This window comes from Micropterus salmoides, unplaced genomic scaffold (genome assembly GCF_014851395.1).
Source record: "Micropterus salmoides isolate LMB-PRFRI ecotype aquatic unplaced genomic scaffold, ASM1485139v1 Ms_hic_scaffold_22, whole genome shotgun sequence".
Taxonomy (NCBI): Eukaryota; Metazoa; Chordata; class Actinopteri; order Centrarchiformes; family Centrarchidae; genus Micropterus; species Micropterus salmoides.
Genome location: NW_024041373.1, coordinates 24,045,535 through 24,065,037, shown reverse-complemented (window position 1 = coordinate 24,065,037; position 19,503 = coordinate 24,045,535). Strand labels below are relative to the sequence as shown.

The following is a 19,503-nucleotide window of genomic DNA, read 5'->3' as shown; positions in this document are numbered from 1 at the left end:
CTCACTCTCTCTGTTTCTCTTACATCACAGCACGCTGCCCGAGGCCAAACCTGCATTTCTCTTCATTCGCCTCTCTCTGTGTCTTTTTAATTCCCTCCTCTTTTCTCCCCACTCCTCCCCCTTGCTTTTCAACCTTCTTTTGTAGTAGTGGAGGGGGGTCCAAAACATAAAAGGCGGCAGAACGTGAATGCCAGGGTCTGTGTTGAAGCACACATGGCCGATGTAGTACCCGCCGCCATCAGTCAGTTGTTTTTCTCACGCTGATGTTTTCTTGTGTGGATCAACTGCTGTTGTGAAGTGAATCAGTGGGGCCACGGAACAAGTCTTTTGTGCCAAAATTCAATATGTAGGAAAAATAGGACTCCTTCTCCTACAATTAAGGCAGGCAGAAGACTGACATTGATTTCATGCAATTAAGATAAGTGAGTATGTGAAGGAAATGTAGACAAAGCATAACATAATGAGGGTAACAGCCGCTGATGTACATTGTATTTTAGAGTTGTATTTGTATTGTATTTTTCCAAATATATATTATAAAATTTTAAATGCTTAAGTACTTTTGAGCAGATCAGTTCTGATTATAACAAGCAAATATTTAAATGTAAGCATTTTCTCAAAATGTTACCCCCTTTTCCTCACTTCATCTCCTTTGGTGTTTGCTGACAGTGGGTGTCGATTGCCTAAAACTGTAAAACTGCCTTCACTAGTTTCTGGGCAGTCAGAGGGAACCCCATAGCGATGGCTGCTGTGAGGCAGCGGGGGGAAGTGACACGCGCAGAGACAGGATATGACACGGGCAGTATGGGGGGATTTAGGTCAACCGCTGTGTGTTTGCAGCAGTCCCCACCGCAAGCCCTGTCAGCAATACTGGCTCTGTGTGACACTGGTCATCTGTGTGTGTATGTGTGTAAACTGAGATTTTCTTTGGTGGCTACATTTGTGTATTTATTTGTGTACATATATACACGTATATAAGTGAACCGAACATGTTTACATGCATATGCAACCTCCCCCCCACCCTAAAAGTCTTAAAAACATAAAAACACATACAAAGAGAGTAATGCTAACAAGCACATACACATTGAGCAACACACATACATTTTGATCCAAGCCCAAAGGCTAAAGGACACCGAATCTGTCCAATGTTGTGTTTGTGGAGTGGGCAGCACAGGACAGCCATGTTGTTTCTGGGTAAAGCCAGGCTTCAAGCCATACCCTCTCTCTGGCATTGATGGATGACTAGCAAACTGAGTCCAAGACTGTCTGAATGTGCATGATGGGAAGCAGGAACAGAGATAAAGAGAGTGACGGTGGTCACGTGTGACAGCTACATGCTCTCCTCTGATGTCCTATTCTTCTTCTCTGCCTTTATGTCTTTGTTTTTCTTCTCCTTTGTTCCTTGTATTCTAAACTTTTTTTCTCTCTCTTTTCTTGCCCGTTTCTCACCCCTCTTTCCCACCCTCTGTTTATATTTTGCCTTTTGGCAAGTCCTATTCAGAAGTCGGTGAGTTTTGCAAAGCCAGCCCAGTCAGAGCCAATGAGTTCATGTATGTTTTCAAAGTGGCCAACATTTCATTTCTCTGAGGGGCACCTGGTTGTCATGGACACACACACACACACACACACGTCCCCCCCCCCCACACACACACACACTAAACACACATACACAATGAGCTCTTCTCAAGTTTGTGTGTGTGAGACAGTGTGTGTGGTTACCCAGCCTGTCGCTCCACTCTGTAAAACCAGCTTTAGTGGTAGATTCATGGCTCTCTTAATGGACACTGGGCTTTCGGGTAGTTGAGAAACAGTGTGTGTGTGTGTGTGTGTGTGTGTGTGTGTGCTTACATACTTGTATTTTATGTGTGTGCAGTAATGGGGATTAAGTGACCCCATGGCTGCTCTCAGTCTAAAGCTTCTTTTAAATTTCACACTGTTTTCTTATGTTTCCCTCCATATGTGGCACTGGATCTAACTAATCCACCTCATGTTATTAGGACCTGGATCAGCAGACCAGCATGTACTGAATGTGTATGTATGGGTGTCTGTGCATAGCTATGCATGCATTTAGAGATGGTTGAGGAACTAGTTGCTTGCCAATAAAGACTTATATATATTGCTGGCTCAAAACACAGGCCTCCTGTCTAATAACAGCCTAACTGCAGCACTCAGACTTAGTCATGTGACTTTTACATGACCTCACTTCAACCTTACTTGTCAGATGTGTAGTGTGTGTGTGTGTATATATATATGTTTTGCATATTATTTTTATGTGTCTGTGTATGTGTGAACACGTATCAGTGTTAATGTCAGAGTGTCACAGTGCCACAGCTAACCCAAAGGTCATATGTAAGGTACCACACCTTCTCCACAGACCTAATGCACACAGCCTTTTTCTTTAGGCGGTAAAGAAGCAGAAAGGATCATGGGACTGAGCAGGGTGTACGTTTGTGTGTAGCAGTGTGGGAGTGTTACACACCTACGATGTAGATATTTGCAGCCGTTTGATTGGTCTAAGCAGCTTTGGGGGAAATGGCGAGAAGGATGTTACTCCTTGACTAGTGAGCACATGTAGCAGAATGGGTGCCTTGAGTTAATTTTTTAACTCTGCGTATGCATGAAGGTGTTTGTACGTGTTGAAAGCTGCATAGACAAATTAAGGACAATAAAGTCTCTTTCCACAATATTATGTATGGCTTACTTTATAGAGAGCTGCAGCCTTTCTTACACAATCCATTCCCCATGTCCCCCTCTCTTAAGCGTTTATGGATTTGTGTGTATGCCTACTGCAAATAGAGTACTGCCAGGAGCTGCATTAGTTTACTCAAACTAATCTGAAGCATCTCATCCAAGCATCTGAGCTGGGAATGACACTGAGGAGGAGAGAAAGAGAGCGAGGGACATATGTGGGGAAAAGAAAATGAGGTGATTTATGAGTTAACCTGTCAACTGTGGAGAACAAGAGGAGAAACTCATAACTGTAATTCCCTAACACACCCACATGCAGTACACTCCCATACATATACAGACATAGGTTACATATACACATTTAGGTTCATGTGAATAAATGCACTGCCAACCCCCTGCTGCGCATTAGAGATTATGTGACCTCTATAATAAAATAACTACTTACTTAAGAGGATGTGCTGGGACATGGGATAATAAAGTTCTGCAGGGATACAAGGTGTGACATAAGACTTGGAAAGAGGTGTATAGTGTCCAACATGCTGTATGAAGGCTTATCTTGTGATTCATGACCGGTATTTATGTTGGTGCACAAGTGCAAAACCAACTATAACTATGTTACGTAGGACGAATTTGGTAGTTTTATAGAAACAGGATTGGTTAAAACGTTCAATTGAGATAAAATAATTGATTAGCAGAACAGGTTTCAGTTTGCGTGTGTGTGTGTGCGCGCGCGTGCGTGCTCACCAGTGAGTAGGAAGGATATATGGGTTAGGCGTTAATTGTGGTTGAGCAGCAGACAATCAATGCTAGCCACGCAGTGACAACCTGATGATAAGCTACATGATTCTACCATCAAAGCTCGCTTTCTTTTAGTGCTTTTAAATCACATTGATTGGCAGCCAGGAGGAGTGTGTGGTTACACAGTTATTTTAAGCGGCTCTCAGATTTGAATATGCATGTAAACCCCTGTCGGCTTGCACAGAAATCCACCGGCGGGTCCTGATGCGGGTGTGTGATGCTGAAATATCCAGCTGTGGATAAATGTGAGGTGTGTGCAGGCCTGTGCATGTGTGTGCACGTTCTCTCAGATTACTAATATAATATTGGTAGTGAGTGCAGAGGACGTGTGTATGTGGACATTTGTGTGTTTCAGTGTGTCTCATATTACTAATATAATACTGGTACTAGGCTCAGGAGATGTGCGTGTGTGTGAGTATGTGTGCCACAGAAATTGAGAACTCCACATGAATTTAAATCAACGAGCTCGCAGAGTAACCTTTTGTATATCCAATCTGCATCTTTCCACTGCTCGTTATTAAATTATCCCCTAATTGGTCACGCAACAAAGGCAGCTGATGAAAAAGACAATTTCTTGCTTTTAATTGGGCATTTCACGTGTGCTTCGTGTACACCTGTGTGCGGCTGCCTCGGCTCAGTGTGTCTGTGTATGTGTGTGTGTGTCTCGGGTGTAATGAGAATAGGACATTAGCAAGGGCTTGGCAGACGCCGTCGCAATCAGTTCCACTCTTCCCAGAGAAGGAGGGAGAGGGGTGGGAGGATTAATCCAGACATTAGCAATCTCAGAAGGAGAAATAGATTGGAGGCAGAACAACAAAGAATAAAATTCACCTACTTTCCTTGTATGACTTTTAAGTCTTCAGTTGTGGCATAACATATGGCCAACATGTTTTTTGATCCACTGTTCCTTGGGTGCATGCGTATGTCAAGCATGTGTGCCCATGCTGGGAATCAATCATACCTCTGGCAGTGTTTGCACCATGGTGGATTCCCTGAACTACACAAGACTATGTTTTATTTCAAGACATTTTCCTTCCTTATGCTTTTCTTTTGGTGTTTTTTTTGTCCAACTTTATGCGTACCACCAGTGGTGTGTCACGCCAAAATAGCCGAGCTATTGTTGCACTGTGTGGAGCTGAATAGTGCAGCTCATTGTGTTGTGATGGGAGGCAGGGGAATGAACAGGCCATAAACACTGGCCCTATAGCACCCGGGGGTCATGCAAAGGTGAAGCCTCAATCCCCCCAATAGAGGAGTTCAGCTTTTCTCTTCTCTCCCTTTCTCTCTTTACTCTGTCTCTCCATCACTCATTGTCTCTTGCTGAGTCTTTCCCTTTCTTATTTCCTCTCTCTTGATTCACTCCGTTTTCTCTCCCTCAATCCTACCTCTCCCTCTCTCACAGTCTTTCTCTCTGTCAGCTTATTAACGGTCACAGCAAGAGTGTCTGGTTTGCAGACCAGAGCCCCTTGCCTTTCCCCCCCACTCTCTCACTCCTCCTTCCCTCCCATTCTCCCACTCTCCCTCGCTCCGTTCCCCTGGCTGCTATTATGAGAGGCATTTTATCCTTTGTTCCAGCCCCCATGGTGCATCTGGCCTCAGATATGGGGACGACAGGGACAGGAAACCGGGGAGAGTTTTTGCGAGGAGGAGGGGTTTGGTGGGTTACTGTCGGTTTGTTGCTGGGAGGTGGACCGCCAGTTTCCACCATACAGAGAAGGAATGATAAGGAGGGAATGAGCAGAAGAAGGAAACAGATATAGAGAGGGAGGTATGAGAGTCACTGTAGTTGTTGTATTAACAGTAGCAGCACTTGTAGGTCTAGTAGCAGCAATAGCAGTGAGTAGTAGGATTATTACTTCACTGATTTAATCCTTAGCATAAATAAATACTGGTGTTTATGGGAGGTCACATCAAGTCTAATACATTCCTCCCTGAGCCCCATTGTCCAGGAACAAATACCTGAAATAAATGCACACCTATTGCCAAAATAACCTTCTTTGTTGCATCACTGTATTTTTGAGGAAGGTAGAAGGAACCACATTTTGCAGGAGAGAAATAATGAGGAAGGAAAGGAAAGTGAGAAAGAGGAAGAACAGAGGCGAGGAGACCGCAATGAAAGACAAGAGGAAAGAGGTGAGGAGAAGGAGAGGTCAACAGTTATCCCATGCTGGCCTCAAGTTGACCTCCTCCTTCTATAAAGGGCCTGAAGAGGAGAGGAGAGGAGAAGAAGAGGAGAGGAGACTTAAAGGAATGCTCAGGCCTCCTCAACCTTCCTTGCCCTCTCTCCCTCGCTCCTCCTCCCATATCTCCCCCAGCAAAACAGGGTAGCAAGGGAGGAAGGGAGGGAGTGGGTGTGGGTGATAAAACTCCAGACGTTCCCTCATTTGATGGTGCTCTGCCATGTCAGTGCATTCTTGCATTCCTCCCTTGCTCTTTCTGTTTCTGTCTCTCCCCAAATTCCAATTCAACATACTTTATTGTAACGAATAGAGAACTAAATTTCCAAAGCATCGAGCTAAAAGGCCGACAAGATGCCCTTTGTTTTCTTCTTTTTCTCAGATCCTTTCACCTCACAAAAAGCTCCACTGGCAACCCTGTCAAAAATTAACAATTTTTCTGAAGCGGCTTTAAAAATATAACGGCGCATTTATATAAAAACAATGCAGGAAAACAATCGGGCTGCTAATCATTCTTCTCTTCTCTTGCTATCTGTCTCTGCCACTCTGTCTCCACATTTCCCTGCTGCTCTGTCTTTAGAAGGTGATACAGGATAGATAGCTGGCAGAAAAAAAGGAGGGACCCCATAAAACAGTTAGAGACGGAATATTAAAGTGATATAAAGTAGGGGTTTAATTCACTAATAAGGGTCAAACAGATGCAGAAACAAAGGGACACTAGCTGATGTCTTTGTTTCTGTTCCTCCTCTGCTTTCTCAGACCTCTTAAATGTTTCTTTTTCCAGTTTCAGAAGTGCTGCACTACTATTGTTTCCTTAAAGTTTGGCTAATGCTCCCATTTAAGAGATGAAATAGAAGTGTCCGGTGGGGCAACAGCAGGAACACATAAATCAAGTCAGAAGCCCCAAGAGCCTCTCTCCTTGGGGTCATTACATGTCAAAGGGTCATTTCAGAAGGGGTTAGGCTGAGCAAGGCCAGAGCGCTCCCTGTGTGAGTGTGTGCGAGGGCGTGAATATGTGTGAATGGACGTAAGAGAGACAGAGAGATTAAGAGTTGAAAATAAGTGAGTAGCAGATTTATAAATGAGAAATTGTGTGTGTGTGCGTGCGTTCACAATAAATGGTCTGACCAAGTGCTTTTATTGGAGGTCACAGGGTAAAGGCGTTTGTCCAAGGCTATATGTACCAATTCCTGCTCCTGTGAAAACACACACACACACTAAAAAAAGCTCCCGCTGTCACAGAGTAACACATGGTCACCTGTCTTAACAGAGTATCACCCAAAACAATGCCTCGCACCAGTGGCAACATGACATGTTGCTGTCAGCAACACTTCTCATTCTGCCACACTCGGAGCCAAGTGTGTTAAACAGTCAGCAATCTCAGCTCGTCGTGAGGTGGAACGTCTCCAATAAACCAAGATGGGTCGACATGTTTCAAACAGGCAGAAAGAAAATCCCAGTTAAGCCTCACCCCACAAAGACCCCAGTGTTCAGGCCGATGTTACTGTTTATAAGCTGAGGCTGTGCAAGTTTGTACAAGTTGTAGCCTTCTGCATTTTAAGAGACAACTGCCTTGGCTGTTAAGATGTGACTTTTGCCATGGCTCTATTGGAGATTCATCGCGGCTCAGGGTTGCTTAGGGAAGAATAATTTCTCCAAATCACTCTTATGGTTAGCTAAGAGTAAGAGGCTGGTTTGGCATTGTTTGTTTTTGTGCTGTGTGCCAAGATTTTCAAGGTCTTAGTCAGCAATTTTTGCCTGATCTTGTTTTGAGAAATGTACTCACTGTTTCCATGTCTTTGTCCCTTCTCCTTCCTCCTCCCTCTTTCTACCAATCCTCTTCCTCCTTCTCTTCAGGTTCATTAATGCCAGGAGGAGAATAGTCCAGCCCATGATCGACCAGTCAAACCGTGCAGGCAAGTCTCCTGTAGTTACTGTATTCAAGTCGCGCAGGCGAAAGCCGTCCACACTCCATGCACCTGGAGGCCCCTCAGCTGGTAAATACAGGACTGATACCCCCATCCTGGAATGTCCTAAACCTCCAGGGTCTTTCCCCTTCAATGCCGTGACTGATCACTAAAATTAAGAGCCAAAACATTACAACATTAACAGCAACCATTAATCAACTTTGATGTGCCATTTGGGGTGAGAAACAATTTATTAATTATAAAATATGAAAATTTGGCTGAAAATGACTTAACGATGAGTGGATTTACTTATCTTAGCCTGTAAACAAAACTAGCTGTGTTCTCAGTTAAGTTTGCTCTTAACTCCTTCCTCCCCCCGTTGCAACCAGGCAAAAGGAAAAAAACACACAACCCCTCCTCCCTGGCTCAAACCAAAACACAGAGAGAACTTCACCCGTTTCTTTTTTTGGGTGACCGTTGTTTGGCTTTTTGGCTCCAGACCTGTTTTTACCCACACCCCCTCACTCCTTTAAACTCCCCCCTCAACCCTATTTGCGGCTGTTTCAGGGAGCGAGGGAGGTGAGTGAGCGGTCCCCCTGGTGCATGGCTTGGTTTGGGCTGCTGTAAACTTTATTACCTGTAATAGGGGTCAGAGGTCAGGGTGGCATTAGGGGCGCAGTAAAGTTCAAAGGCATTCAGTGGGGCCGAGTTCTTACTTTTGCTTGACTGACCCCCAAACAGCCTGAATCGAAGGTAAGTGGATTTCAATGAGAGAGGAACAATGGAGGCGAGCGAAAAATAGGAACACTATCAGGTTTCACTTATCGTTGTTGCTCAGTTATAGGCAGTATTTATTAGATAAAGCATTTTAGTAGGAGCAGATTCTGAGGCCACTTAGCAAGAATGACTTATTGTTGACACAAATGAAAACTGATCAGACCTTCAGCCTGGAGCTCATTTTGTTCTTTTGATCATGTGTATGCTCATACATTGATAGGGGCTTCTTTGGGTGAGGAAAAAAAATGCTTATAAATGTTTCACCTCTTAAACCTCACCAGTTGTTGTGCCTGTCTTGCTGTGCAGCTAGATGTTGTTCAAATCCACAGAACTTTATGTTAAATTCTAGTGGTGATCCCAGTGAGTTTTTCAAAATACCAAATATGCCAATTTTTGGGCAATGTGTGAAATGATGCACAAGACATTTGAGTGAATGGTGTTACCATAAAAAGTGTGAGTGTCTGGTTTGAATATATCACTCAAATAACTTTGATGAAGATCTAAAACAAGGGGATACACAACATATAAAACCCTGTCAGATAGTTAAATAAGATGATTTTAACAACCTTAAAGCCACTTTGAAAGAGAAAACGGTGAATGTTGAGTAAAATGAAAACTCTTATGCACACAAGGACTCCATTCTGTAAAAAACGGTCTCTTCCATATGGCTCAAATCTCATTTTAAAAATGTAAGTCCTTCATTGTCTTAAGTGTACCATAGTATGTGTTGAACGCTGTCAGTCCGATCCCTATTAGAGCACTTAGATGCATTAAAGTCTACCGGGGGCTTACAGTAGATAACCGGCTCGACAGACACGGAGCAGAATGACGTTGAAAGACAACGGCAGCTCCCTGTGCGTGCACCGGCCAACAGATGATCCCGCTTCGGCCACTGAGCCTTAATTAAAAGCACTAATTGACCACTCTGTCCCCTCCCTCCAATCCCTCCCTCCTTTTGTCTACTCCTCCATCCACAGTAAGTCAAGGAGCTCCCTATAATCCAGATGGCCAGCCGATGGGGGGCTTCGTCATGGACGGCCAGCAGCACATGGGAATCAGACCACCTGGTAAGGCTTTCTCTGCGTGTCTGTGCCTTTCTTTCCTCCCTCGCGCTTCCTATCTTTCTCCTTTCTTTCCTTGCTGTCTTTAGCTCATTTTCATGCATTTGCCCTCCTTTGTTCCCTCCTTCTTGAGTTTTGCCATCAGTCTTCCTCTTTCTTACCCATTTTGTGCTCCTTTCTCAGCTTCTAAAGGTATCTCTAGGTGTCAGTGTGCGTCATACAGTATCTGCGATGTTGGTGGTTTACTCTACCAACACGCTCCTCGTTTTTGCTTTCACACAAGCACTTATTGGAAGCTATATGGCCGCTGTGTGGTAGTTTAAGTGTAAACTGGGCAGTATGTGCACCCTCAAACACAGTGATAAAGACACACATACTGTACACACACACACACACACACACACACACACACACACACACACACACACACACACACACACACACACACAGTTACCTCCCCCTTCCTCGACACACAAACCAGAACAGGTGTGGTCAATCACATTACACAATCATCTCCTTCCTCACTCCTACTCCCTCGCTCTCAGTCCCTCTCTCTCACGCCATCAGGTCTAATCCCAGAGTTTGTCCTTAAGCTCCTCTCCTCCTCCTCTATCCCCTGTTTTCTGGGATTCTCTCAAGTCTCTAACCCTATCTCACCCTCCACTCAAAGTCAGCAGGATTGGATAAACTGCCAGGCTACTTAACCCCCCACCCCCCCTTCAACACACCTCGCCCTGCCAGCTTTAAGCCAGTACTCTCCTCTGCAATGTTGTCTGTCAAGTTAGTTTCACAGAAGAACCACCTCTGGTATTTACCTCAGTGGTTTCCCATTCAGTTGTTCTTTTTCTTGGTTACACTTGGTTGTAATAACTTCAAATAAACTGCAACTTAAATAACTTTAGTTAGAAATATGCATAGAAATATTACCTTTTTACCATGTGTTTGCATTTAAATTAACTCCTTCTGTGTTTCCCAGGACCAATGGGTGGAATGGGCATGAACATGGGCATGGAAGGTCAGTGGCACTACATGTAGCCCCACCCCAATCCGACCAATCGCAACACAAAGGGGGATGTAAGTAGACTTTGACACACACTGACGTATCCACAACATTTTAAATGGTGGTCTCAAACTCAGATATACATGACATCATTCATGTATACATTTACTGCAGATCAGGAGGTGTGAGTCTGCTTTTAGCCCGCAATTTGAAGTGTTTCATTGGTTAAAAGTTATGGGAGTTTTAAATAGCACAAGACCTTGTTTTGAAAATAGCTATCCTCCAAACTGATATATATGGGAATAATTAATTTCGTACTTTTTTCCAGTTTTTTGTTAAAAACACGTTCTTGTTCTTCCCAGGCAGATTTTTTTTCTGTTACTCTCTCTCTAACTGTCCCACCCTCGGTCTGGTGATAAGAGCCTTTGATCACAACCTTGTAGCTCTTTGTGTGTATAATGTGCGTGTGTGCGCATGTGTGTAGCTGTTTCGCTCTCTCACATATCCAATAGCTACAGGACCAAACATCCTTCATATCAGGGAGGAGAGGAAAGAAGAGAAGGTTTTCAGGATAAAGAAAAGAGAAAGAGAGGAAGAAAGGCAGAGGGGAGAGAGAAAAACAGACTGTCTGAACATGTGTATGTCTAAACATACTCCTATAAGTAGCAATTATTGATGATAATCAATGTTAAAAATATGTTTTGAATGTTTGCATACTTGGAAATCTTCAAAAATTAATGAAAATCATTTGTCCTCATCAACATTTTGTGTACTGATGTGGTACACATATTTCGAATTAACAGCCATTCTTGGTGTGTGTGTGTGTGTGTGTGTGTGCGCGCGCATGCATGTGAGCGTGTGTGTGTGGCAAACGGATAGGAGAAAGAAGGCGAATGGGGCAAAGAGAGGAGCGAGGAGGAGAGGGGTGATCAGAAGGAGAGAAGGCGGGGATGGGTCGGGACAGGGGGTGGGTGGTGCGATGGTGTGGGATGGGGGGGGGCAGGTAGGACGTTGCTATGGCAACAGACTGATTGGCAAAAATGTAAGCAGTCGTCACTGGTGCAAGGAGAGGGAGAGAGAGGGAAGTGAGCGCCCCTTAAGTGTCATAAATCTGCCGGGTTGCTGTTGATGCGTGAGCCACATTAATACACACAATAACCAGCTATAGGAGCCCCCCCCCCCCCCCATTTCTCTAATGCTCGCTCTGTCTCAACCCATCTTTGTGGTTTTTCTTACTCTCAATTTTCCTCTATCTTTCGCACAAACACCTTTTTTCTGTTTCTCTTTAATTTTCTGCCTCTCTCTCTTCCTCTCACCTCCTCTCCCCCTCCCTTCTTCTCTCTTGCCCCAGGGCCAAATAGACTCCCACATAATTCTGGATGTATACAGGCTTGGTGTTGTCACAGTGCACAGTGTATATAAAGTGGCTACGAGTCCAACCGTTGTGAAACATCATTGTTTAATATGTGTGTGTGAATTAATGTGTGTCTGTGTTCACCATATGTGTGTATACCTGTGTGGGTGCATCTATACCATATACACTCATATGTGAAATACATGCATTTGCCCATGTGTGGGTGTGTGCACGCGTACAAACGTGCATTTCTTTATCACTGCTCATGTGTGTGTATGTATGTGCATGTGTGTGTATGGTAATAGGATTACTCCTGGCACAGGGAGGGGACACAAACTAGTGCAAAATGGAGGAGGTAGCCAGCAGGGTATGGAGCTTAGCTGGGCCTAATTGACTAGATCCAAATTAAATATGCCATCACCAGAGGTGTGACCAATGGATTTGACTTATTCAGTTTACAAAAATAGAGACCATTAACCCTCCACAGAATGTGCGTGCGTGTGCGTGCCACGATGAAAATATGCCGCCCTTGTTTCTGTCACAAATGTCCACGACCAAAAATCTCACATCGAATGGCATCTTTCAGGTTTAAAATGCAGGGAGACATGGTAATAGAAAGACTGTGCTTTTCAGAACGAGACGATGTGTGTGTGTGTCTGTGTCTGTGTTTATGTGTGTGAGTGTGTAAACATGAGGGCTGGTTTGCCGTGTCCAAGCTGCCTCTTTCCAGCAGCTGCTAGCCTTCCCAGCAGACCTTGCTTTAAACAGCCTCAATTTGCCTGCTGAATCTCGTAATTGGGCCACCAGAGGAATCCTCTGTGAGATGGGAAAAGCACAGAGAAGACGAGTAGACAGCGTAAGAAAAAAGACGAGAGAGAGAGAGATGGGTAGACAGAAAGAGGGAGGGGCGGATGAAGAGATGGCGAGCGAGAAAAGCGTAAACGACAAGAGGGAGGGGTGGTGGAAGTAAAAGAAGGAAGGAAGGAAGGAGGAGGAGGGAGAGAAGAAGATAGAAGCTGGGAGAAAAATTGTGACAGAAATATGTCTACTCTTCCTCACGACTAGTCGTTTCTTTACAGCTTCATTAGCTAGCCTTTGCTTGCTACTAGCTTGTCTCCGTCAAATATACTATGCTACTTTCCTTTCTAGGTCAATTAAATGTAAGTGATGTGTTATATTCTTTCATGACCAATTAAATTAATAGGTTATTACAGTAGGAGGGGAAATGGTTATCTTATTTGATTAAGAGAGCACAGGTTCATTATATTTTATAAGCAATTTTCATTAGCAGAGTTGAGGTTTTGTTACCGCGGGGCTAAATTGAGCGGTTATTGTGCTGAGGACTGCTGAGGCTTGATACAGAAGGTGTGCCTAGCAGTCACACTGCAACATTAGTTAAAACTAAAGCCAATTAGTCCTGCTTAGTGAAAAGCGTTATGCTTTCCACCCAATGATGATTACAGAGCTTATATCCCCTTGCGAAACAATACACCTGTCAGCAGAGATGAAACCCAGCAAGTGAAGCAGAAGCGAGCTGAGCCTTTGATAGCGACGAGAATGACTCTCGGATGACCCTTACCCCTTTCCCTTCTTCCTTTCCCCTGATTTCCCTCCCTTCCACAAAATTAGCCAGGGGTGGCCCTTGAAAACTGTAATTTTCAGTTTCAGGACAATAGTTATCACAGGGTGGAAGAATTAATTATGGCGCAGAGCGTATGGAATTTTTTCTGGCCCTCCCTGCTGTCAGCTTTTCCCAAAATGTCGGGTAGAACGCTTGAGTGAACGCTGCCTGTAACCCCTTTGCTGCCATTCTCGGCTGGAGACCCTTTGTCCCAGGATTCACTGCTCCAATCATTAAGCGCAAATTTGTTAACCTTCTGCTTGAGGGGTCAAGATCCCTCCCCTCACTCCCCACTACCATGCATCCTCCCACCATCACCCCCCACCCTCAACTTCTCTTTCTGGTGGATGAACTTTTACTATTAACGGACATTGGAAAAAACAGGTCCCACTGGGGATTTTGTGCCCCCTCGTATTGTCCTTGTGAATGTGTGTCCCTGTTGATTTGGCCCCTCTGGAATACTCCTTGGAGTCTAAGAAAGGAGGCCTACAGTCCAATGTATTGATTGGCTTATTAACTGAAAAACCTTATTAGCAATGTGTGCTTTTTTCTCCATGCATAGCGTTTATTAGAAACCTACATAGATTTATTTCTGGAAGCTCTCATATGAAAGAGGCACTAACAACTTAAAGTAGTAATCCAAGAGATTCTTGATTGTTTTGTTTTTATTTTGGGGTATTTGTAGTTGAGACAGTGACTTCTCCTTGGGTTTTCTGCTGATGTTTTGTTCCTGTATGTAACACTTTTACTACAGAAACACACTACACAACATACAATTGTCAGAAATTTGCAAAACAGATTTAATTTAATTGTATAGAAATTAAATGGCTGATTGCTTTAAGCATGAACATGGTTTGCATTGCATTTAAGATAGCATCGCTAATGACTCAGCTTGTAGTGCCACAGGTTATGTCTCACAATAGAAAGGTCACACGTTTGAAGCCAGTAGCTCACCCGTCTCTTATGCAAGTTGCACCTATCATCTCTAGTAGCCCAGGTGAAAACTGACAGATGAGGGGAATAACAAATGAGGGCCACTCCTCTGTTGTCCTCCTCCCACAGCACCTCATTGTCCTTTTCCCTGCCTTCCTTTGTGTCATCTGTAGTGGCCCTCTTGTGTGCGTGGCAAACGTGTGGAAGGGCCCCTGGCGCTCTCAGGTGACGGGCGGCCGCAAGCCTCACCTCTCCCTTTTGGTTTTGACAACAATGGCCGTGGTTCCTCAGCGGTGGCTTTCCACCTGCAGAGATGGATGGCGGCTGTTGTTGGCTTCAAAGAGAAGAATGTAGGGGGAGAAGAGGGCGAGCATGAATTTTATTTACTTCATTTTTCATTGTGCTAGGAGTAGCAGCAGGTTGCATCAGCTTCAGGGGTTGTGGTTGATATGTAACATAAATAAAGCAGCTGAAATACTTTTAGATGTTGTGATTCAAGCCTTATTCATGCATATTACACTTTAAAACAAGACTGAATTGTATGCCACTTTATTACTAACCTGAAATAGTTTTACTTGCTGACTGTTACCAATCAAAATATAAATCAAAAGGCTAATTTTAAGTTTCCTTGTAGTTCAGTTAAACAGATTATCCAGGAAATGTTAAGTACTGCACCTTGGTTATCACTTCAAGTCGATCATGTGTGTGTTTGGTCTTTAAGTCCTGTCCTACTGTTAAAGTAGCATTACTGAGGGTGTAGGATTAACTCAGTAAACCCTCCAATGCTCTCTCTCTCTCTCTCTCTCTCTCCCACATCCACACAGTCTTAGTGAAGGGCAGTCTTGTGTCTGTATTCTGACCCAGATTAGCACCATGTTGGGTTTGTAGCAGTTGTCACATACTATACTGCTCCTCCAGGGTCTTATCTGCAGGTCCTACTATGTTCGAGTGCAAATGTAACATGAGAGTCTTCTTTCTGAAGTCTAGTGTGATCTATTGTTGTAGTTGATGAATGATTAATGACATCTAACTCATTCAACAGTTTTCTTTTGTAGTTAAATGCTTTCTGTCTCAGTGCTGGAGACAATATTCCAACTTGCTCAGAGCTTAATAATGTTTGATGACTTATGACTTTGCACGGACATAGATGTTTTTAATTTGTACAACTTAATATGTTGTCAAAATGTACATATCACTGCCACTAGTTGAAACCTCTACAACATCAGCACTGATCAGCTGACTTTGAATGGGTTTCAACTCATAGAGGAATGTCTCTATTCCTGGATTGAAGGGAAAGACATTCACGTAACAACAGTGGTACTCTCTGACTGAAAACTTTAAAGTGAATCCTTTCTCTGATCAGACATTCACAGAGGTAAAGAAATTCAGAATCTCTCAATTACCTGTGCAAAACCAATCATTGATTAATTTTATCTTCTCTTTCCTCAGAACTGCAGGGCAAACCAGGGGATCACCTGTCTCACAGAGGCCTAGGGAGCATGGGAACTAGACTCCTTGACTTCCTGATGACAACAACCAACAGCAACCCCTGTCCACCTCCGAGACCCAACAACTTTTTATCTGGCTGATATCTGCAACATGGAAGCCTTCTGTGACTGCCTACAATACTTGTCTATGTATCCAGCGACCCCTGCTTCTTCTCTGGTGGGCACTAGACTTTGCCCCCCTTGCCACTGCCCACTAGGTTCACATGGATTCCTCCATTAAAAGTGATTGCGATTGCGAGCATAGATGACACACAAGAGACACACGGTGTCCTTTGCCTGTACCTTCGGCGAATGCAGCACCTGGTGATATATTCTAGACTCTTTGGCAAAAAAAGAGACTTCCTGTGAAGAGCACTACACTCTTTGGGACGATGGAATTGGACCACGGAGAAGCCAATGTCTGTATCTGACAGGACACTAACAAAGCAAAGGAGGTGCCCTTTAAAAAAATTTAGTGGATTGAAACATGAAAGGAGGGAAAGCAAGAGAAAAGAAATTAAAAGTATAACTATATCAACCCCTAGTTTGGGAAGTGAGTGGAGAAAGAAAATATACTGTATACTGTTGTAAAATTACGCTGGACTCTCACAAGAACTGGGAATTTAAGTATTGTAAATGCTATTGTATTGTTCTGCATATTATGTTGTTTCTAATAGATTTTTTAAAAAAGGATGTGAACTTTTTTCTCTTTTTTCCCCTGATTTCTTTCCACACTATGTGTGTGCCATCTCTCCATCAAATTTGACCTCCTTGCCCCCTCCCTCCATTGAATCACAATGCATTTTTAAAAGACAAAAAAGTGAATAAACAGATAATTCGATCAGTCTCTCATTTCTCACAGGCTTTTATTTGGATGGTAAGAAAGAGTGTGATGGCGATTCAGATGCGTTTTTTATTTTACACACAGACCATCCACGTACATGCAGGGTGCAACTAACTTGTTTTACTGTTGCTGTGTTTACACCTTGTAACTCCAATTTTGGTCATTTTTGAAAGACATTTTCATATCATTTGATTATATGTTCCTCTACTGGTGGAATGTTTTTACTGGGGTCATGAAACTCTCTTATAATTCATTCGATTACCTCCAAACACAATGACATCAATCTAAATGCAGTTTCTGAGAAGCTAACATTTTGGATGTACAAGGTTTTTAATCCAGCTGCCATTGTCCAATTTTTCATTTTATTCCATTCTATACTCTGTTTACATGAGGACAGACACATATTGTAGGTGTCAACATGGATAACATCATGACAGGCTAACAAACATCATACAGAGCTTCAGGTAATGCTCACAAACAATCTAAAAAAATCACTGTGGATGGGAAACTACAAGTGTGTGTCCCACAAACATGTTGTTTCCTGTTTTTCTCCATGTGTGTCTGTGATTGAGGGCCTCTGAAAGTCTATTCCAGTGTCCTATTGATGTGTTTTATGTCACAAGGCCGAGCACTCGCATGGCCAATGGATTTTCGTCCCCTGCAGTGTTTCATGCCTGATAACAGGGAGAGGCAGAGACTATGGGAAAACACCATTTAGACCACAGTCCATTCATTTTGATTTAACCAGATGATGTAACGCTGATCAACAGACAGGAGAGAATGTAAAAGCCACTGTGTGTGTGGCAGTATGCATGTGAGGGGGAACGTGTGTGTGCGTGCATACATGCTTGTGTGGGTTATCAATGCATCCATTATCCATTGCTTCAAACATGTATTACGCACATCTTTAAGATTCCTTTGAAGACAAGTCATGTTTCTTATGCTTTTACTTTGAAGGGTATATATGTACATCTGTGTTGTAAATAAATACTTTTTGTTCAAATGACAGAACTCATAACTAGTCTCACATTATCTTCCTACATGCAGATATGAAATATAAAAACATACATATCACTAGCTGTTAAATTATTTTAACACAAAGCAAATGACGCTGCAAGTAATGTAGGAAGTAAGTAAAATAGTAAGTTAAATTAGGCACAAACGTTTTTTTCATGTCGAGAAATGCCCATTTAAAAAAGCAGAGGTCTATTTATTCTTAAAGAAACATGCACTTAAGTAAACCTTCCTCCCATTGCTGTGGATAATGTGCAGCTAATGCATGCGTTATGCTGTAATTTTCTCACACATTGACAGGGGAGGCGAAGAAAGAGGGGCTCGGCAAGAAAGCGAATTATCCTTCATTTAGCATTAAAATTCATTTAAGTAAAATTGCTACAAACATGTAAATGGGAAGATTAGTTCTCCCTCACGCCTTGTTGCCCGCAGTCAAAGGGCTCCGCTTGAAGCGCAGCGCTCTGCAGCCGACGTTGTCTCCGGGATACACTGCACTTCAGGAGGCAGAGGCTGATCCGACTGAGAAGAAGAGCCGAGCGAGTATTGTCTAATTGATACATTTCGGAGAGCAGCCCTGAATCCCAAAGTCAGTGTCTTGTTTTTTCAAACCAGCGAACAAGAGAGAGTCTGTTTTATCCATAACAATATGCGTGTGTAAATCAATACTCTCCCCTTCTCCCTCTCTATCTCTCCTCCGCGCAACTATTGTGTTTTTACTGCCTTTGCCGAAGTGAAGGCTATTTACACTAAAGACGAAGAAGGAAAAAAAGACACGATCTTAAAAAACCCAGGCGACGTTTTAATTGCTTCGCCTCTACACCATGGCTGGAAAATCCGAGGCTGTGAAATGTGAATTCCTGAGCCTGTGGCCGCCGTGAGCTGTGGAGACAGGCGAGAAAGCCCATGCTTGACTGCCCTCTTTAGGGAGGCCTGGTAACTGTCCGGGACAGGGACGTTTGGGGATGGCGCACAGCACCAACTCTCAATTTACGCATGGACGTAAACCGCACAAAAACGCGTTTGGAAGTTTGATAAAGATTGGAACAGCTCAGACGAGATCTAAAGCGACTGCAAAAAAATGCAAAAAAGACATATGTTTTTTATATCTCCTTTGGTCTTATCTTTAATATGAAAAAAATTCTTTAAATACTTTCCAAAAGATGTGGCAGTCATGTGAAACAAATGTTGTTTTCATTTCTTTTGATGTCATGGAATTGTAGTTTAAACAAGTGCCAATATCTTAAAACAAGACACAAGTCACTTCAGTCTACCAGACATGAGAAAGATATTTGATTTAATTAAATTCTTGAAATAATAAACAATAATAATATTGATTTGAATTGTCTGCTCCCAATTACATTTTTTTTTAACGAAACATATTCTTTTAGACACAATTCGTGGTTTAAATAATAATTGATTATTTAAGTGTATTCATATATAAAGAAGGTTTTTCACTATGAACACTATAGTGTAACTTGTCTTCTATTTTATCAGATGTAAAAACGTTTACATGATTGTGATTTTGAATGTTTAGGGAAATGTTTTGACACAGCTGACCTATATTACTGCTGAGATGTGGATGTAAGTTGCCTTTTGACCGTTTGTGCCTTCTGCAGTTTAAAATAGGTTTTATGCACAAAGCTATATGAAGTTTGACTTGTGCTAATTTCACGAGTTGCAAGTCAAAACGTAATTCGAAGTTAATGATGATGGTAGGCCTACACACGCCTCTCTGTCTTACACACACATACACACTGACCGCGGAGTGAACTGTCAGAGTAATGAATGGAGCAGAAATGTGTTCCAGAGCAGTGGAGGTGCCCGGACAGGCCTGTCTTCCTTCCA

At 43.0% G+C, this 19,503-nt stretch overlaps 1 protein-coding gene across 2 annotated transcripts in view; it reads left to right on the top strand.

Annotated features, from left to right (window-relative positions):
• meis1b (Meis homeobox 1 b) overlaps positions 1–17,659 on the top strand; it is an 80,035-nt gene extending 62,376 nt beyond the window's left edge. The window contains exons 10-13 of one of the 2 annotated variants that reach the window (XM_038736852.1): positions 7,518–7,576; positions 9,322–9,411; positions 10,382–10,479; positions 15,763–17,659. In XM_038736852.1, coding sequence (XP_038592780.1) covers positions 7,518–7,576; positions 9,322–9,411; positions 10,382–10,440 — 208 coding nt within the window. In that variant the 3' untranslated portion in view covers positions 10,441–10,479; positions 15,763–17,659. The remainder of the gene's footprint in view (positions 1–7,517; positions 7,577–9,321; positions 9,412–10,381; positions 10,480–15,762) is intronic. The other variant, XM_038736851.1, reaches the window with a different exon arrangement.
• Positions 17,660–19,503: the final 1,844 nt, after the last annotated feature.